This window comes from Chlorocebus sabaeus, chromosome 5 (assembly GCF_047675955.1).
Source record: "Chlorocebus sabaeus isolate Y175 chromosome 5, mChlSab1.0.hap1, whole genome shotgun sequence".
NCBI lineage: Eukaryota > Metazoa > Chordata > Mammalia > Primates > Cercopithecidae > Chlorocebus > Chlorocebus sabaeus.
In genome coordinates this window covers 70,353,579-70,374,062 of record NC_132908.1, presented here as the reverse complement: position 1 = coordinate 70,374,062, position 20,484 = coordinate 70,353,579, and the positions used below count along the sequence as shown (strand labels likewise).

General features: G+C 42.9%; 1 protein-coding gene across 1 annotated transcript in view; it reads right to left on the bottom strand.

Annotated features, from left to right (window-relative positions):
* The window catches only part of HYDIN (HYDIN axonemal central pair apparatus protein), a 480,054-nt gene that overhangs the window by 13,017 nt on the left and 446,553 nt on the right, over positions 1-20,484 (bottom strand). Inside the window, exons 80-85 of the mRNA XM_007993708.3 lie at positions 18,960-19,118; positions 16,011-16,288; positions 14,976-15,195; positions 11,756-11,968; positions 10,410-10,573; positions 9,375-9,525 (exon numbers count right to left, since the gene is read on the bottom strand). Of these exons, the coding sequence (XP_007991899.3) occupies positions 9,375-9,525; positions 10,410-10,573; positions 11,756-11,968; positions 14,976-15,195; positions 16,011-16,288; positions 18,960-19,118 (1,185 nt within the window). The remainder of the gene's footprint in view (positions 1-9,374; positions 9,526-10,409; positions 10,574-11,755; positions 11,969-14,975; positions 15,196-16,010; positions 16,289-18,959; positions 19,119-20,484) is intronic.

Genomic DNA, 20,484 nt, shown 5'->3' with positions numbered 1-20,484 from the left:
GTCTTGATCTCCTGACCTCATGATCTGCTCGCCTCGGCCTCCCAAAGTACTGGGATTACAGGCATGAGCCACCATGCCTGGCCTAAAGTGATTATTTATATGTTTGACCCGAAGTCTGCTTCCTTGCTAGTTATTTTCCACATATCCCTTTTATTTTTCATTTTTCTGTTGTTGCTTTCCTGCTTTCTTTTGGATTGATATATAATCTTTTGGAAGATATTTTATTTTCTATACTGGCTTCTTAGTCATATTTTAAAACATTTTTTTTTTTTAATTGAGATGGAGTCTCACTCTGTCACCTAGGTTGGAGTACAGTGGTGCGATCTCAGCTCACTGCAACCTCCACCTCCTGGGTTCAAGTGACTTTCCAGCCTCAGCCTCCCAAGTAGCTGGGATTACAGGCATGTGCCACCACGCCCGACTAATTTTTGTATTTTTAGTAGAGACGGGGTTTCACCATGTTGGCCAGGCGGGTCTTGAACTCCTGACCTCAGGTGATCCGCCCGCTTCAGCCTCCCAAAGTGCTGGGATTATAGGTGTGAGCCACTGCGCCTGGCCTTTAAAACAATGTTTAATGGTTGCTCCAGAGCTAAAAATGAATCCTTATCAACATTTATTAAATGTCAATATTTTATCACTTCCCACTTGACAATGGACGCTTTCTGGTCCCTACCTCACACTTAATAATAACCTTGCTTTAGCATCACTTCATTTGCCTGTCCACTCCATCTTTTGTGCTTTTGTTGTCATATCTTTTATTTCTACATACATAAGAACATCTACCTTAGAGTGTTATTATATGTGTTATAAACTGTCAGTTGTCTTTTAAGAAATCGAAGAAAAAACCCTCCAAATATATATTTTGCATTTCCCTAGGTATTGACCATTTCTAGAGCTCCTCTTTCCTTTTGCAGACTGAAGTTCCCATCTAGTATCATTTCCCTTCAGACTGAAGAAGATCTATTAACATGTTGTGCAGTAAGGTAAATCTGCTGATAATGAATGCTCTCAGGTTCTTCTATATGAAAATGTCTATTTCACTCTCAGTTTTAAAGGACATTTTCAGTGGATAAAGAATTTTGATGAACTGTTTCCTTTTCTTTCAGCACTTTACAGATAGCTTCCATTATTTCCTAGGTGAAGCGAGAACTCTAGGACAGCCATTGTTATCACTGTCCCTCTCTCTGTAATATGTATTTTTTCCCCCTGATTGCTTTAAGCTTTTCTCTTTATCTTTGTTTTTTGGCAGTTTGAAAATGAAACAATGCCTGATGTGTACAGGCATAGTTTTCTTTTTATTTTTCCTGCTTGAAGTTTTCCAAGTTTCTTAGATCTATAGTTTTTTTCTTTTTAAATCCAATTAGGAAAATTTCAGTAATTGTTTTTTCAAATACAGCCACACCTCTATTGATTGCACTTCACTTTATTGTACATTGCAGATATTGCATTTTTAAAAATAAATTGAAGGTTTGTGACAACCCTATGTTGAACCAGTCTATTAGCAGCATTTTTCCAACAGCATGTGCTCACTTTGTATCTCTGTGTCACATTTTGGTAATTCATATTTGAACATTTTCCATTATTTTTATTTTTCATAAAGATGCGGTCTGGCTGTGTTTCCCAGGCTGGTCTTGAACTCCTGACTTCAAGCAATTCTCCTGTCTTGGTCTCTCAAAGTGTTGAGATTATGGGCATGAGCCACCATGCCTGATTGTTTCATTATTTTGATATCTGTTATGATGATCTGTGATCAGTGATTTTGGATGTTGATATAGCTTGGCTTTGCGTCCCCACCCAAATCTCATCTTCAATTGTAAACCCCACATGTCAAGGGAGAGACCTGGTGGGAGCTGATTGGATCATGGGGGTGATTTCCCCCATGCTGTTCTCATGATAGTGAGTGAGTTCTCAGGAGATCTGATGGTTTTATAAGGGCTCTTCCCATTTGCTCACCACTGTCTCTCTCCTGACACCATGTGAGATGTGCCTCTTCCCCTTTTGTCATGATTGTAAGTCTCCTGAGGCCTCCCCAGCCCTGTGGAACTGTGAGTTAATTAAACCTCTTTTCTTTAGAAATTACTCAGTCTTGGGTATGCTTTATAGCAGTGTGAAAACGGACTAATACAGATGTTACTATTGTAATTGTTTTGGGGTGCTATGAACGGTGCCATACAAGATGGTGAACTTAATCAGTAAATGTTGTGTGTGTTTTGATTGCTCCACTGCCTGCCTATTCCCTCATCTCTATCCCTCTCCTCGGGCCTCCCTATTCCTTGAGACATAACAACATTGAAATTAGGCAAATTAATAACCCTATAATGGCATGTAAGTTAAAATGAAAGGAAGCATCACATGGCTCTCACTTTAAGTCAAAATCTAGAAATAATTAAGCTTAGTGAGGAAGACATGTCAAAACCTGAGATAGGCAGAAAGCTAGGCCTCTTGCACCAAACATTTAGCCAAATTAAGAATGCAAAGGAAAAGTTCTTAGAGGAAATTAAAAGAGCTACTCCAGTGAACTCACAAATAATAATAATTATATAATAAGAATTATTGCTGATATGGATAAAGCTTTAGTGGTCTGGATAGAAAATCAAACAAGCTATAGCATTCCCTTAAGCCAAAGCCTAATTCAGAACAAGGATCTAACTCTCTTAAATTCTATGAAGGCTGAAGAAGTAAGGAAACTGCAGAAGAAAAGTTTGAAGCCAGCAGATGTTGGTTCATAACGTTTAAGTAAAGAAGCTGTCTCCATGACATAAAAATATAAGGTGAAGCAGCAGGTGCTGAGTAGATGCTGCAGTAAGTTATCCAAAAGATATAGCTAAGATAATTGTTAAAGGTAGCTACACAAACAACAGATTTTCAATGCAGCTAAACCAGCTTTCTATTGGAAGAAGATGTCATTTAGGACTTTCATAGCTAGAGAAGAGAAATCAATGCCTGGCTTCAAAGTTTCAAAGGACAGGCTGACTCTTGTTCGGGGATAGTGCACCTGATGACTTTCAGTTGATGCCAATGCTAAATCTACTCTGCCTATGCTCTAGAAATGGAACAACAAATCCTGGATGACAGCACATCTGATTTCTGATTACAGTGTGGCTTACTGAATATTTTAAGCCCACTGTTGAGACCTACTGCTCAGAAAATAGATTCCTTGCTGGGCGCGGTGGCTCAAACCTGTAATCCCAGCACTTTGGGAGGCCGAGACAGGCGGATCACGAGGTCAGGAGATTGAGACCATCCTGGCTAACATGGTGAAACCCTGTTTCTACTAAAAAGTACAAAAAGCTAGCCGGGTGAGGTGGTGGGCACCTGTAGTCCCAGCTACTCGGGAGGCTGAGGCAGGAGAATGGCGTGAACCCAGGAGGTGGAGCTTGCAGTGAGCTGAGATCTGGCCACTGTGCTCCAGCCTGGGCGACATAGTGAGACTCCGTCTCAAAAAAAAAAAAAAAAAAAAAAAAAGAAAATAGATTCCTTTCAAAATATTACTTCTCTTTGATAATACACCTGGACACCCAGGCGCTCTGATGGAATTGTACAGGAGATGAATGTTGTTTTCATGCCTGCTAACACAACATTTATTTTGCAGCCCATAGATGAAGGAATCATTTTGACTTTCAAGTCTTGTTATTTAAGAAATACATTTCATAGGGTAATAGTTGCCATAGATAATGATTCTTCTGATGGGTCTGGGCAAGGTAAACTGAAAACCTTCTGGAAAGGATTTGCCATTCTAGATGCCATTAAGAACATCTGTGATTCACTGGGGAAGGTCAAACCCTCACATATGCCTTTGAGGAGTTCGAGATTTCAGTAACTTGAAAAGTAGAGGAAGTAACTGTAGATGTAGTAGAAATAGCAAGAGAACTAGAATGAAAGGTGGAACTTGAAGATATGACTGAATTGCTACAATCTCATTATAAAACTTGAATGAATGTTGAGTTGCTTCTTATGGATGAGCAAAGGAAGTGATTTCTCAAGATGGGATTTACTTATGGTGAAGATGCCATGAACATTGTTGAAATGACAACAAAGGATTTAGCATATTCATAAACTTAATTGATAAAGCAGCAGCAGGATTTGAGAAGACTGACTCTGATTTTGAAAGAAGTTATATTGTGGGTAAAATGCTTTCAAACAGCATCACATGTTACAGAGTAATTTTTCATGAAAGGAAGAGTTAATTTATACGGCAAATTTCATTGTTGTCTAATTTTAGGAAATTGCCATAGTCACCCCCACCTTCAGTAATCACCACTCTGATCAGTCAGCAGTCAGCAACATCGAAATTAGGCAAGACCCTCCACCAGCATAAAGATTATGACTCACTGAAGGCTCAGATGATCACTAGGATTTATTTAGCAAAGTAGTAATTTATAATTCAGGTATATACATTACTTTTAAAGACCTAATGTTATTGTACACTTAATAGACTACAGTATAGTGTAAACATAACTTTCATAAGTACCAGGAAACAAAAAAAAATTGTGACTCACTTTACTGTAATATTAGCTTTGTCATGGTGGCCTGGAACTGAACCCACAGTATTTCTTTTTTTTTTTTTTTTGAGACAGAGTCTCGCTCTGTTGCCCAGGCTGGAGTGCAGTGGCCAGATCTCAGCTCACTGCAAGCTCCGCCTCCCGGGTTTATGCCATTCTCCTGCCTCAGCCTCCCGAGTAGCTGGGACTACAGGTGCCCGCCACCTTGCCCAGCTAGTTTTTTGTATTTTTTAGTAGAGACGGGGTTTCACCGGGTTAGCCAGGATGGTCTCAATCTCCTGACCTCGTGATCCGCCCGACTCGGCCTTCCAAAGTGCTGGGATTACAGGCTTGAGCCACTGCGCCCGGCCGAACCCACAGTATTTCTGAGTTATGTCTGTAATTTAATTTTCTGCCTCATTCACATTCTCTATCATTTTCGTCTTCCCAGAGAATGTTACGTTATGTTTAGAACAGTTGCCGTGAAGTCTTTGTCTGCTTAATCCAACATCTGACCCATCTTGGAGTGAGTTTCCGTTGACTGCTTTTTATTCTTGACTATGGATCTCATTTTTCTCCTTCTCCACAGGTCTAGTAATTTTTGTTTGTGTACTGGACAATGCTGATGATCATTGTAGAGATTCTGGATTCTGTTGTCTTCCTTTTAACAGTGTTGATTTTGTTCTAAGAGGTAGCTGAATCACTGACTTAAATTTGTGTGGGTTTGGTTTTGTGCTTTGTTAGAGCACATCTGTGTAAAGCTCAAGGTATGTATCAGGACCTTCTGACTTGCTGGGATGCAATCTCCAGATTTTGTCCTCCCTGTAGAACTTGTATGTGCTCAGTTTTAGGCTTTTTTTAAAGGGCTAACAAAGAGAAGGCCTTATACTAAGGGAATGGCCCTTTCTCCTAAGCCTTTCTTCTGGCTTTTCTAGTATTTTAGCTGGGTTTTCAGGATTTTAATGAGGTATTAATGCAATCTGTTTCCTCTGGCTGGGCCAGACTTCCAATGTTCCCCAGCACTGATTAACACATAGTATTGCTATTTCTTTATCAACCAAATAGCAGCTGTTCCCTAGTAAATCTCATGTTGTCTCTCCCTGCACATGTGCAGTCCAACTCTTAGCCAAGGATAGTGAGGGTTTGAACCCCCATGCTGTCTTCTGACCTGTCCTCTTTACTCATGCACTGGTCCTTTCTCTCTGGTGTCCTACCCTGTAGAGACCAGCCTTTTTGACTGCCCCAAACTCTGATTTCTGCCTCCTCAGCTCTCTGGGGGCTGCTGTGCTTTGCGTGGACTCTAGCTCACTGAACTGTAGTCAGGAAATTGTCCTTAGGCAGAGAACCAGGATAATCGTGGGGATTCATGTTATGAGTTTTCCTTCCCTTTGGAGGACTGCAGTATTGTGCTACCTGTTGTCCAATGCCTGAGAAAAGTTGCCTCAGAGATTTGGTTGAGTTTTATGTAGTTTTTTTTTTATAGTGGGAGGAGTATAAAATGGATTATTATAATCATTATAACCAGAAGCAGAAATGCTTTCTATTCTTTAAAAAATGTTATTATTTTTAATTTCAATATGTATTACTGTAAGGAGACTGGTGATCTGGGTTCACTCTGTCATTTTTACTCCAAAGTCTTTTCACTTCTATTTTGATACATATCTTTACTTACTTTTTGTTTACATCTACAGTTTATGAATATCTCTATTCTCTTCCTACTCTTCTCTCTGAATGAGAAAACTTCTCTTATTTACCCCATTCAATTCCTCCAGAATGAGGAAATGTTTCTCATTGCCTTATTTTATTCTTCCCCTTGCTATTTCCTATGTTCAGGTCATATGAAATATTTATGTTAGATTGTCTTTCAACAATTATTTAAAATTACCTATCAATTTAATTTTGATTCTTTGCTTATTATATCCTTGTACTTTCTTCTTGGAGTCACTTTTTTTTTTTTTTTTTGAGACAAGGTCTCGCTCTGTTGCCTAGAAAGGAGTGCAGTGGTGTGATCTTGGCTCACTGCAACCTCTGCCTCCCGGGTTCAAGCAATTCTCCTGCCTCAGCCTCTTGAGTAGCTGGGACTACAGGCATGCATCACCATGCCAAGCCAATTTTTGTATTTTTAGTAGAGATGGGGTTTCACTGTGCTGGCTAGGCTGGTCTTGAACTCCTAACCTCAAGTGATCCATCCACCTCAGCCTCCCAAAGTGTTGGAATTACAGGCATGAGCCACTACACATGGCTCACTTACTTATTTTTTAAGGTTTGTTAATTTAAAAATGTTTAATTTTGTATTTATTTTCAGATGGAGTTTGTGCATATGGGTGGTTTACTTTTTTTTTTTTTTGAGATATAGTTTTGTTCTGTTGCCCAGGTGGAGTGTAGTAGTGTCATCTCGGCTCACTGCAACCTCAATCTCCTGGGCTCAATCAGTCCTCCTACCTCAGCCTCCTGAGTAGCTGGGACTATAGGCACATGCCAGCCCACCTTGGCCTCCCAAAGTGTTGGGATTACAGGTGTGAGCCACTGTGCCTGGCCCTAGGTCAGTTACTTTGAGTCCTTGTATGTCCAAGTTTTGGGGTCATAAGAGTTTTGTCTGGAAAAAGAGTTCTAGATTGACAATCATTCTCACTCAGACATTTGGATAACTTATTCCATTATCTTCTTGTATTTAGTGTTGCCACAAGAAGTCTCATGTTACCATGATTACTAGTTCCTTTTATTTCCTCTAGAATCATTTAGGACTTTCTCTTTCATCCTGGTTTTCTGAAATTTGCTCTAATGTATTTAGATGTAAGTATTTTTTCATTCATCCTGTTTGGCAACTTGATGGACCTGTTCAATTAGAAGACTCGATCTTCTTAAAAAGCCCTGGAAATATTTCTCCAGTTATTTTGTTGAATATTTTCTTCCCTCTAGTATCTTGTTTCTCTTTCAGGAGCTCCTATTACATATATTAGAACTTCCTGATTTATACATTGTCTCATACTTCCTTTCATACTTTTTTTGAAACAGCTTTATTGAGATATAACTCATATACCATACAAACCATCATTTAAAGTGTTCTATTTAGTGGTTTGTAGTATATTCACAAGGCAGCATAGCCATCACCACAATAAACTTTAGAACATTTTCATAATCCCTAAGACCCTATAACCATTAAGTCACTCCCCTTTTCCCCAACCCATCCCCTCCAGCCCTCAGTACCACAAATCGACTTTCTATTTCCGTAGATTTGCTTATTCTTCAAATTTCATCTACCTGGAGTCACACAATATATGAATGGCTTCTTTCACCTACATTTCAAACCATACATTCACTTACATATCAAATCACACATTCACTTACATTTCAAATCATACATTCACTTATATTTCAAATCATACATTCACTTACATTTCAAAGCATACATTCACTTACATTTCAAATCATACATTCACTTACATTTCAAATCATACATTCACTTGCATTTCAAATCATATATTTGCTACTGGCTTCTTTCACTTAGCATAACGTTTTATAGCAGGTATTAATATTTTATTTCCATTTCTTTTTATTGCCAAATTCCACTCTATTTATACACTTACCAGTTCATGAAAATTTGGGTTGTCTCTACTTTTTGGCTCTTATAAATAATGCTGCTATGAATATTTGTGTATAGATTTTTGTGTGCACATATGTTTTCATTTCTCTAGGGTATTACCTAGGAGTTAAATTGGTGAATCATATGGTAACTCTGTGTTTAACCATTTGAGGAGGCGCCAGACTCTTTTCCAGGGCAGCTGCACCATGTTATACTTCCACCAGCAGTTTATGAGGGTCCCAGTTTCTCCACATCCTTGCTGGTGCTTGTTATTATTTCATTTTGTTCCATTTCTTTGTCTTCAAGGGCTAGTAATATCTGGTGATATTACTCAGTTCCATCTTCTAGCTTATTAGTAATCCCCATTATAAAGTCCATCCCTCCTGTATGGTTTTCTAAATATTCTATTTTTCATTTCTAGAGTCCCTAATTGATTCTTTGTCACAATAGCTTATCCTTATTTCATGGGTATGATTTTCTCCCTTTGGGGATAGATAATATCCACTTGAAGTTTTCTGTTTGCTTTAATAACTCATTCTTTTCAGAGGTTCTGATTTATTGAGTAGGTGTTTCTATTTTATGGTAACTTTTTTTAGATGTTTCATGATTTCTTGACTTTGAGGTTCTCTTAAAATCTTGTCTGTCTGTGAATGCTGATCTGATTAGATGTGACTGGAGTAGCCTACTCAGTTATTGCAGAAAAGGAGATTTCACACTGCTGGATGCATCTTGCCAGTATCTCTCTCTCTCTCTCTCTCTCTCTCTCTCTGTGTGTGTGTGTTCCTAGATACTTTATTTTTTTTTGTTTTTGTTTTTTTAACTTTAAAATGTTTCCCCTGGTGATTCCATCCTACATCATAGCTCCAAATACTATCTACAAATGAAAAATCTATCTACAAATGAAAAATTCCCAAATGTTATCTTCAATCCTGGCCTCTCCCATGAGCTACAGATCCACACACGCTCCTTTTCTTCAAAACACTTACCTCATTTTGTAATTATACATCCACAGTGCAATTGTTTGAGTAATGCCCATCTCTCTCCGCTAGACTGTGTGTTCTGTGAGAATAGAGATTGTGCCTATTCAGCTCACTGACGTGTTACCAGCAATCAGTATAGTACACGGCATATGTGCTCCATAAATACTTGTTAAACCACTGAATGGATGAGGTGAAACAACTCATGAATGAGAGACCCTGTGATGTCTTGGAGCAGTGAGTATGGGTGGCCATCTTTACTTGCTAACACCAGGATCAAACTCAGGGTCAAACCTCCTGAGTTCCAGGGTGGTGCCTTTGCCATGTAGATACCTTTGCGGTGTACGTTCCCTCCTTGTGGGAAAAGAAGTTCAGCTTGTAGTCTTTCTTAGAGCCAGACAGTACATCAATGTAATCAAGGCCCTTCATAGTGATGCTTAGGTCCGGCTTCTCTGGTTTCAGTATTTCCACGATGACCCGGAATCTGGGGCAGCATAGGAGAATACAAGATGGGAGACGAAATGAGATCATTAACCCAAAGGAATGAAGGAAAAGTGCCAGCTGTACTCTTGATTTTATGGGAAGTGCATGGGTCCAGGGTTCTAGTCTTTACCCTGTCACTAACAATAATGGGAACTGCCATTTACTGGCCACCTATTATGTGCCAGGGACTGAGTAAGTGGCCTGTGTGTTACAGGCATTAATCCTTGCAGTATCCGTAGGAGGTATTAATACATATCACTGTCATCTCCATGTCACTAAATAGAGGCCAAGAGAAGGAAGATAAGAGAAGGAAGATAAGATGCTCCAAGAGAAGGAAGATAAGATGACTGGTTACTGGCAGAACCAGGATTCAAATTTAGGTCGGGCCTTTACCCACTATGCTAAGCAGGAAGCCTTCAGTACACTGTGCCTCATCTCCCAGACTTGAGTTCCTTCTCTGTAAAAGAAGGGGACCATGCTTGTTGGCCTTGAGCTCTGCTTTCCGGTTCTGATTTCCACTCTGCTCCTATTGCAAGGACAAGATCCAAGGACTTGCTTCTCTGGCCAGTGGCTTAGGTGATAAGACAGAATACTTGGTAATAACAGTGATGATTATCATTATGATAAAAACAGCTAACATTTATCAAATGCTTATTTTGTGCCAGGCATTGTTCCAGGAGACTTACAAGTAACTAACAGCACAGAAAAAGAATCTCGCTAGAGGCTTAGTGTTCAGGAAATGCCTGGTCACATCAGGGAACTCTGTCTCTGACTCCTCGAGCCCCTCAACATCCTCTAGAGGCCCTAAGTAGGGGAAGGACCGGGCTAGATGGTGAAAGTCCTCCTTCCACCTCCCCACCCAGACCGCTAGCCCCATCCCCTTACCTCTGGGGCTTGTTCAGCCAGTTGGTGATCGGCAGAAGTTCAGTGTAGGGGGTCTTACATGGCACTTCACGGTAGATACTGGCTACAGCTTTGGGGAGCTCGGAAGTCCCATGCAGAGCATACAGCCAGCCAGTCCCATCTGGGAGGGGGAAGAAGAGGGTGCCCTAAGGAGAAGAAGGATGTGATCAGAATGACACACAGTGTTCTTTATTAGGTACCTATCAGGCATGTAGAGACCCAGGATTAATGGAGGATAATGGAGGCCCTGGAAAGAAACATAATACTTTGGAAGGCATCTTGGTGATATATTTCAGGAGACAGAAAAATGTTCATATGTATCTGAGCCCTAGCTCAGAGAGTTTATTGAAGAAAAATCCCTCCAAAGAAAAAAGTTATGTGTATATATAAGAACCAGTTATAATGTTGATGAAAATTTGTAGATAAACATTCAACAAATGGAAATGTAAAACAAATTGTGGAACTTTCATTCAGTGAAATATTGGGCAGTTATTAAAAATAATTATCACAGAGACAACATAGTTAAATAGAAAAATGCTAGTGCTATACTGTAAAGTGAAAACAAACTGAATGTACAATTTGGTATGTGATGATGACAGTTATGGCTGTATCTGAATAAGGATTGGTAGTGAAGATAGAAGAAAAAAGTTCAATTTCTAATGGGTGGAAGATTATGGCCACTTTTCTTTTTTTCATTTTGTTATAGTCACCATTACGTTATTTATGCAATTAAGCGAAACATTAATTACTTGATGCTTGGTCTGGACCCCATTTCAGAAACAAGCCCCTGGCTCTATGAGAATCCCCTCTACATAAAAAAAAAAAGAAAAGAAAAGAAAAAAGGAAGCCAAAGCTTGCTAATCTGCACAATTCCTCACTATTCCAACATGATCTGGGTGCTCCCCATCTAACATTCTCTGAGCTCTCAGCTTCCAAAATGTGTTTTTGTTTTTTTTTTTTTTGAGACAGAGTCTCACTCTGTTGCCCAGGCTGGAGTGCAGTGGTGCGATCTTGGCTCACTGCAACCTCTGCCTCCTGGGTTCAAGCGATTCTCCTGCCTCAGTCTTCCAAGTAGTTGGGATTACAGTTGTACGCCACCATGCCTAGCTAATTTTTGTATTTTTAGTAGAGACGGGGTTTCCCCATGTTGGCCAGGCTGGTCTTGAACTCCTGACCTCAGGCGATCCACCCTCCTCAGCCTCCCAAAGTGCTGGGATTACAGGTATTAGATACTGTGCCTGGCCCCAAAGTGTCTTTTAACCTCATTCACACAGTGCCACCTTCAATTATGCCAGGAAACCAATGGGGGTCAGGGGACCTCAGCCTACCTGGTGCTTGCGGTTCTCCAAATTCATGGTGCGGGGCCTGTAGGTGATCTCGTAGGGCTTGTTTTGCTGGTGGGCCTCCAGGGTGATGAACTCAGGCCCCTCCCAGTGCTCGCCCTCAAAGATGGGGTGCAGATTCCAGGTCTGGTTGGTGCGGTTTGACAGCAGAATGGTCTGCGTGTGCTTGGAGCGTACCTGGCACGTGAAATTCACCACCTGGAAGAAAGCAGGCACCTCATCTTCCATGGCACTTCCCCTGGTCTGTCTCCAGGGCCAGAGGTACAGAATGTGCGCTGGGGAAGACTGACTTTAACAGTGCTTCCCATCATGAGTTTCAATGGGTCCGTTTCTTTTTCTTTCATTCACTCAACACCTACTTATGGGTACCGTCTATGTGCTAGGCACTGTTCTTGGTGGTGGAGATGTAGCAGTGAATGAAATAACAAAAATCTCTGCCCTTAAGCTGAGATTCTAGTGCGGGGAGACAGACACACAAGTGGAAGGCAGAGCGTGCAGGATAGAAATAAGTGCCAAGGGAAAGACAAAGCAGAGGGGGTACCAGATTGGGAATGGGTTAGAGTTTTTACACAGTGTGATCAGGGAGGGCCTAACTGAGCATATGTATTTGATTAGAGACCAAGAAGGATGAAGCAGGGGAGACCTGGGGAAGAGCCTGAGTCAGCCTGAATGTAACTGGCAAAGGAAATACCAGTTACAAAGCTCCTGGTTTTGACAAAAGGCAAGGAGGCCAGTGTGGCAAATGTGAAGTGAGTGAGGGGTAGATAAAGTGACAGGGGACAGTGCACAGGGCCTTGGAGTCACGGTAGAGACTTTTTTTTTTAAATTGAAAAAGGAAGACTTACGAGTGTTTTGAGTAGAGTGACCTGATCTGATCTATGCTCCAACAGAATGGCTCTAGATGCTTAGAAGTGACAGAGGAAGAGAGACTAACTAGAAGACACTTGCAATAGGCCAGGTGGGGATCAACAGTGGCTTGGGTGGCACTGGTAGCACTGGGGATGGTGGAAAGTGGGTATATTCCAGTTGTACTTGGAAGAGCCAATAGCATTTACTGCTGTATGGTATCTTGGGTGTAAGTGGAAGAAGGTTCAAGAATGACACCCAAGTTTTTAGTCTGAGCAATGAGCAGAATGGAGATGCTCTTCACTGATGTGGGGTTGACTGTGGGAGCAGCAGGTTTCAGGGAGAGATCAGGAGCTCAGGTTTCATACATGTTAAATTTGAGATGCCTATTAGTGAAGCAGGAAGTAGAATTTACAAATCTGGGGTTCAAGGGAAGAGTCCAGGCTGGAGATAAAGATTTGGGAGTTATCAGTATAGCAGTTTGATTGTTGTTGTTACTGTTGTTGTTTTGTAGAGATGGGGTCTCACTATGTTGCCCAGGCTGGTCTTGAACTTCTGGGCTCAAGCGATCCTCCTGCCTCGGCCTCCCAAAGTGCTGGGATTACAGGCATGAGCTACTGTGTCCAGCCTAACAGTGTTTTTTTAAGGCCAAGAAACTGGCTGAAATCAACAAGAAATGATTGTATGTAGAAGAAAGAAGGAATCTAAGGACTAGTTCTTGACTGACAAACTCCAATGCTGAGAAGAATTAGAAGGCCAGGCTCAGTGGCTCATGCCTGTAATCCCAGCACTTTGGGAGGCCAAGGTGAGTGGATCGCCTGAGGTCAGGAGTTTGAGACCAACCTGGCCAACATGGCAAAACCCTGTCTCTACTAAGAATACCAAAATTAGCTAGGCGTGGTGGTGGGGGCCCATAATTCCAGCTACTTAGGAGCTGAGGCAGGAGAATCGCTTGAGCCTGGGAGGCAGAGGTTGCAGTGAACCGAGATCATGCCACTGCACTCCAGCGCAGGAGACAGAGTGAGACTCTGTCTCAGAAAAACAAAAAACTAAAAACAAACAGAAGATGAGAAGGAGAAGCCGGTGAGTAGGAAGAAACCCAGGAGAGAGTGGTGTGCTAGAGCCAAGTGAAGGAAGTGTTTGCAGGAGGAGGAACGGGTTTATGGTGTCAAATGCTCCCCATAGTTCAAGAAAGAGCTGGCCATTGAATTTAACAATGTGGTATTGGCATAAAGATGGTCAAACAGATCAATGGATGAGAACAGAACCCACATATATATGATCAATTGATTGTCATTTACAATCAATGACAAAGGTGCCAAGGCAATTCAGGAGAGAAAAGAGTCTTTCAACAAGCGGTACTAGAACAATTGGATATCCATGCACAAAATTTTTTTTGATCCGTATCTCGCACTATATGCAGAAATTAACTCCGAATAGACTGAAGACCTAAACACAAAACTTATGTTCGGAGTATACAAAGAGCTCTCGAAACTTTAATAAGAAGACCAATGGCCTAATTAAAAATAAACAGAAGATTTGAACAGACTCTTCAACTAAGATAATACAGGGCTGGCAAAAAAGTGCTAGAAAAGTTGCTTAACATCATTAGTCATTAGGAAAATAAAGCCTCCATGAGAGACCCTACATATCAATTAGAATAGCTGAAATTTAAAAAACTGACTATCAACTATTGACAAGGATATGAAGTAAGTGGAGATGTCAGACATTGCTGGTGGCATTGCAAAAGGACACGACTGCTTTGGAAAACAGTTTGGCAGTTTCTTACCAAGGTAAACATATGCCTACCACATGACCCAGCCATTCCACAACTGGGTCTTTATCCAAGAGAAATGAAAGTGTATGTTGCTGCTGAGACTTATAAATACAAGTTCATAGCATACTGTATGATTCCATTCATATAACATTATTTAACAAAATTACAGACAGGGAGGTTGGGTGTCATTTCTCTCATAAGCAGTGTTGCCAGGTAACACAGCAGATGGTTCAGTTAGGTTTCCAGTAACAAGGCTAGCGAGGGCTATACCAAGGCCTTTTGTTTTAAAACCGCAGAAAAGGAGAAAGGTGTTAATGCTTTACTCATAGATCTTGGAATTTGACCTAGCCAGTGATGGCAAAGCAGGCTTCCTTGAGAATGTAATGCTTCAGATGAGAGCTGAAGAATGGAAAGGAATAAACCAAATGAAGAGGGGAGAATGAATATCCCGGCAGTGGAAACGATGTATTCACAGGCCTCGTGGAGGGAGGGGGCAGGCCTGCATGTTTGAAGGAGGCCCGGCTGAGTTCACTTGCTGGGGTCACTCCTGCCATGGGGCCACCCTGGGCAGCACCTACTAACCTCTTTTATTGAAGGTGGTCCCACGCAGACTCCAGACAGGGTTAGGCTCAGAGGACCGCCTCCCTGGATGAAGCAGAGAATGTTTTTACAAAGGCTCTCCTTTCCCACCTCGGTGGGATGATAGGTCACTTCGAAAGAAACCTCCATGCCTGAGGTAATATAGCCTTCTTCTGGGCTAATGGAGAAATGAGGCTCAAATTTTTTGATGTCCCATTTAAACCTTTTCCAAGACAAAAGAAGACAAGAAAGAGTTTATGGATGTTGTAAGGGTGTCCTCAATGCTACTGAGAACAAGAAACTCTGCCTGGGCTGTGAGGTTCACCTCCCTGAGTCTATCCTAGGACCTAGGAGGAGAAATATCTGCCAGACAGAGCAGAAGCACTGGGGAAGGTGGGCCAAGGTCACTCCCTGGGTAGGTGGACTTCACTCCCTTGCAGAGCTGAGCCAAGGGTAGGAAGTGGCTGCATCTTATTATCCACAAGTGACACATCAGGGAACGTAGGTATCAACACGCATACACATGTGTCGTGTACTTAAGGTCACACAGCTAGGAAGTGGCTGGGCTAGAACAGAAACCCTTCTGGGACTGTGGCCTTAACTGTCCCCTGCACTGCCTCTTGGTTCAGATCCTGGATGGTGGCGACAATCCCTTCCTGTGAGAGTTGCCTCTGTTCTGGGTGGCACTGGTATCCCATGGCCCTGTGTGGTCCTCCCTCTGTGGTCGGCCACTCGCTTATCTGTGAAATGCGTTGGTAGCAGTCTTGGTCTCACAGAACCATAGTTGGATTATGACATGTGCCACGTCAAGGCATGAAACGGGCATTGAGAAAATATCTTGTTATCTCAATTGTAGTAATCATAGTAGCAGCAATCACCCCAGTGAGGCCACTGCTGTCACATCTTGAGGGAAGCAGGGGGATGTAGAAGGGAGAGGACAGAAGTAAAAAGCGACTGCTCTTGCAGAACAAGTCCAGGTCAGGTACAGGGACAGGGGCCTCTGCTGCAGCCTTAGGGTGGGAGGCACCGCTCCCCTACCTTGCACCCACGTCGCCTGTGTTCAACATGAGGATGCGACGCGTGGCTTGTGTCTGATACACCACAGGTCCGAAGGGAATATGTTCCTGGTCCAGTGAGATCTCCAGGGCCTGGCAGCAGCCGCTAAGGAGGAAGAGGGGGCGCAGGAGCCCCATGCATTCCATGAACACTTCCTCAGAGAAGGGAGGAACACGCTTCTTCGGAGCAAAGCTGACTTCCAGTTTGCAGACTTCTCTGGGCTTCAGTGTGATGTTGTGGAAGGGCACCAAGGTGAGGACCTGAATAAAACAGCACCCAGAGTCAGCAGCTGAGAGTGGGAGGCCCCTAAGGCCTTGGTTCCCAGAGGTCTTGCTGCTGGGATTGGAACAGGGGTCAGATCTCACTCCTGCTCTCCCATCAGCTGTGTATGCTTTGGTAAATTACTTAAGCTTTCTGTGACTTACTCTATGTTGAAGATTAATATCATTTCCCTTTCCTGACCCTTTCCTAACTTATTTTGTGCACTTCCTTCTTTCTTCCTCCTCCCTGATAAAGGAAATAGCAATGGGAAATAAGAAACACTTAGAGCTCTGGCATTTCTCAAGGAGTGTTCCCTGCCTCAGTTTCCCTGTGTGGTTGTTAAAATGCAGATTCTGGCTGGGTGCCGTGGCTCACGCCTCTAATCCCAGCACTTTGGGAGGCCAAGGTGGGTGGATCACTTGAGGTCAGGAGTTCAACAACAGCCTGGCCAACATGGCGAAAACCTGTCTCTTCTAAAAATACAAAAATTAGCCAGGCTTTGTGGTGCACGCCTGTAATCCCAGCTACTCAGGAGGCTGAGGCAGGAGAATCGCTTGAACCCAGGAGGCGGAGATTGCAGTGAGCTGAGATCACACTACTGCACTCCAGCCTGGGCGACAAAGTGAAACTCCAACTCAAACAAACAAACAAAAAAAGCAAAAAAAAAAAAAAATAGCAGATTCCTGGATCCTGCCCCAGACCAACTGAATCAGAGTCTCTGGTCAGGGCAGGGGTGGGGGGGCCTGGAATCTGCATATTCAAAAGTTCCCCAGGTGACTCATGTATTCTAAAATCAAGGACCACTGTACGAATTTGTTCAGCTTTCTCTTCCCTGTAGTTCTGGTAAAAATCAAATCCAAGACAGCTTTAAGGAAATCAATTCCCTTTTCATCTGGAAGCTCTCTTTTGGTACAGAGGACTGAGCAGTCACCAGTGAGTGGACGGTGGCAGCAGAGAGTGAGATTATGGGCTGCGGAGCGGTGACAGGAAAGTCACCTTAGAGACTTCTCCAACATGATGTGGGAAGCTAGCCTCAGGGTGTTGGCGCCAGCATGGGGCACTCCGGCAGCTTTAATCTGACCTGCTGAAGAGGCAGACTTGCCATGGCCAAACTGTTAGGGACCTGACATGCTGGAACCAAGGACTTTAATTTGGATTACTAAGGAAAGAGAAGCAACAAGTCCTCCCCACCTTGCCCGGATGGCAAAGTAGGGAACATGGGGTACTGGAATGAGACGCCCACAGGGTCTCTTACCTTGGCTGGCCTCTCACAGCCAGTTTCTCTGTACCCTGTAATCCCCAGATGGCCCACAGTGCTCTTTCCATATGGAGTTCTATCTAGTTTTCAAGTGTATATACCTTTGCCCACGAGGAACGCCCCTTCCTAACCTGTTGAGGGACACCTCTTCACACTGTAAAGTTCAGTACAGGCCCCTCTCCACGGGAAGCCTTCTGTCATCCCCCAAACCCTCCTCTGAGCAGCCCTGATCCTGATTCACACTCTGCCTCTGTAGATTCTGTGCTGCCCTGGGGCTATTTATATGTCTGTGACCCTCAAGGACTGAGATCTCCACCAGACCAAGGTCTATGTCATATTCACCTTTTATTCCTAGCACCTAGCTTGTATTATTTAGTAAGTGTAAGAATGAACTGCATGAAGGAATGGATGCAGTCTGGTCTTGGAATCAAACATATTTGGTGCATTTCCAAGGGTCATGCAAAGACTAATGACTATAAGATGAGTAGCTAGCAGCCAGGACTGGTAGCTTCTATGTTCAGGGAACTTGAGGAAGTAGACTTGATAATAAACATGCTTTTCTCTCACTGCTGGTGGCTGTGCGAAGTGAGATAATCTTTCAGGGAGCAGACTGGCCATGCATATTGAAACACACTTTCCCTTTTGACACAATGAGTCCACTTCCAGGAAGGGGTGTGTGTGTGTGGGGTGTGTTTATGTGTATATATATATATATATATATTTTTTTTTTCTTCTTCTTTTTTTCATTTTGAGATGGAGTCTTGCTCTGTTGCCTAGGCTGGAGTGCCATGGCGCGATCTCAGCTCACTGCAACTTCCGCCTCCTGGGTTCAAGCAGTTCTCTGTCTCAGCCTCCTGAATAGCTGGAATTACAGGCACCCATCACCATGCCTGGCTAATTTTTGGTATTTTTAGTAGAGACAGGGTTTCACTATCTTGGCCAGGCTAGTCTTGGACTCCTGACCTTGTGATCCACCTGCCTTGGCCTTCCAAAGTCTTGGGATTATAGGTGTGAGCCACTGAGCCCAGTCTAGGAATGTATCTTAAGCACAGAGTCATGGATGCACACAAAGGCTTAAGGAGAAACACCTGAAATGAACAAAAATAGAGAACTGGCCTGTCTACACAATGGAGATGTAAATAAACAAATGACAATGAATGACATGGAAAATGAAATGAAAATGCAAAATGAAAATAATGTTCATTTTCACAAAAACAGTATGGGACTAGTTCACTGTGTAAAGACCTATACTGTTTTTGTGAAAATGAACAGACGGAGCACAGGGAAGGCTCTTAGAATGGTCTGGCACATTACAGATGCACAAGAAATGTGAGCTGCTTGTGTTGCCAGCATGGCCATCCTCATCATCAGGGAGCATGAAGGGGCCCCTAGGAGCCCCTCTGAGCACCAACCTTGGGTTCCTGGAGTTCTGGAATTGAGAACAGAATGGACTGGTTAAATGTGAGCTGGGCCAGGCTGTTGTTCATGATGGAAACTGTTCTTTTCACAACCTGCCCTGGTAGGACAGCTCCCAACTTCACAATCCTGTTGGGTGGATCTAGGACTAAAATCTGTAGGACAAGAAAGAGTAGGAAGAAGAGTTCATTAGTTAAAGAGAAAAATAAACATTATATGTCTTCTCTGGTGAGGCAAGGGTGGTTCCTTGTCTTTCTGTGCCCTCACTTCTTCATATTGGGTGGGCATTTCCCTGCTCAATAAGCATTTAAGCGCCTAAAGTACCCACTGAACTACTCATCACACAATTATACAAGTACAACTGGGTTAAAATATATGTAGGAAAATCTCAGGGCACCTTGAGAGCATATTACAGGGGGCTGAAACTAGGCTGGGGGCTCAGGGGGCCTTTCTGAAGATGGCATGTGTACATTGAGAGCTAAAGAAAGGTATGAGCTAGTCAATTTCAGCCAGAGTGAGTGTGGAATTGGGGAACAACCTAAGGCAGGGAGACAACCTGTGGCCAGGCCCTGAGCCAGAGGGAGTGGCTCAATCAAGGCCTGAGGCTGGGAGCTAGGACCTGAGAAGACAACTTTAGAGAGGTGGTCAGGTCTTGCAAGGCCTTGTAGGCTGTTGCTGAGTGAGAAGTGGGAGACGGGGCTTCATTCTGGGAGCAATGGGAAGTCAGTGAAGTATGGAGTGTTTGTGAGAGAGCTCTGGCTCCTTTATGGAGAATGGGCTTGAAGAGGGCAAGAAAGAAAGCAGGAGGGAGAGATGATGGTGGTTGGATTAGAATAGCAGCAATAGAGGCACAGAAAAGTAGTTATGCTTCCAAGTCCTCAGGTAAGACACTGATTAAAATGGTGCCTGGGTCAGGCCAAGGCCAGGCTGAGCCTGCCCTGCAGAATGGCCCTGACCCACAATGGGCAGCACCCCCTGGTCACTGTCATGTGGTCAGTCACTAAACTGCACCCCTCCACCCAACTATCTTTAAACCCAGCCACATGTTTCCATTTTGTCTAAAAAGGCAAGAGCGTCTCTCCCACCAGTCATGAGCTCTTAGATGTCTGAGAACATGTGTAAGTCACTTCTGCATCTTCCCAAAATATCCAATACATAATGGGTGCTAAATAAACAAGTGAAAGACCAATAGGAAAATGAATGAATCAATGGCATCAGAAGAGACCTTGTCTCTAGCTTGGGTCTAGACACATGAGTTGGCAATGTCCTGTTGCTCCTGTGGCTTGATGGGAAGGCTGCTGGAATACATCCCTCCCCTGGTTGCCGAAATATGCTATGCATTCTTGAAAGCCTTGGAAGGATTTCAATCTTGCAAAACCTTCTATTACAATACAGATAATCCCACCAGACAAGCACCTTACGTGTTTACTAGATACAAGAAGGAAATGAATGAGCAGCAGAATATGACCATTCCCTTTCTATCCAGAGTGCCTGGGTAAAAGGAATGCCTTGAACCAAATA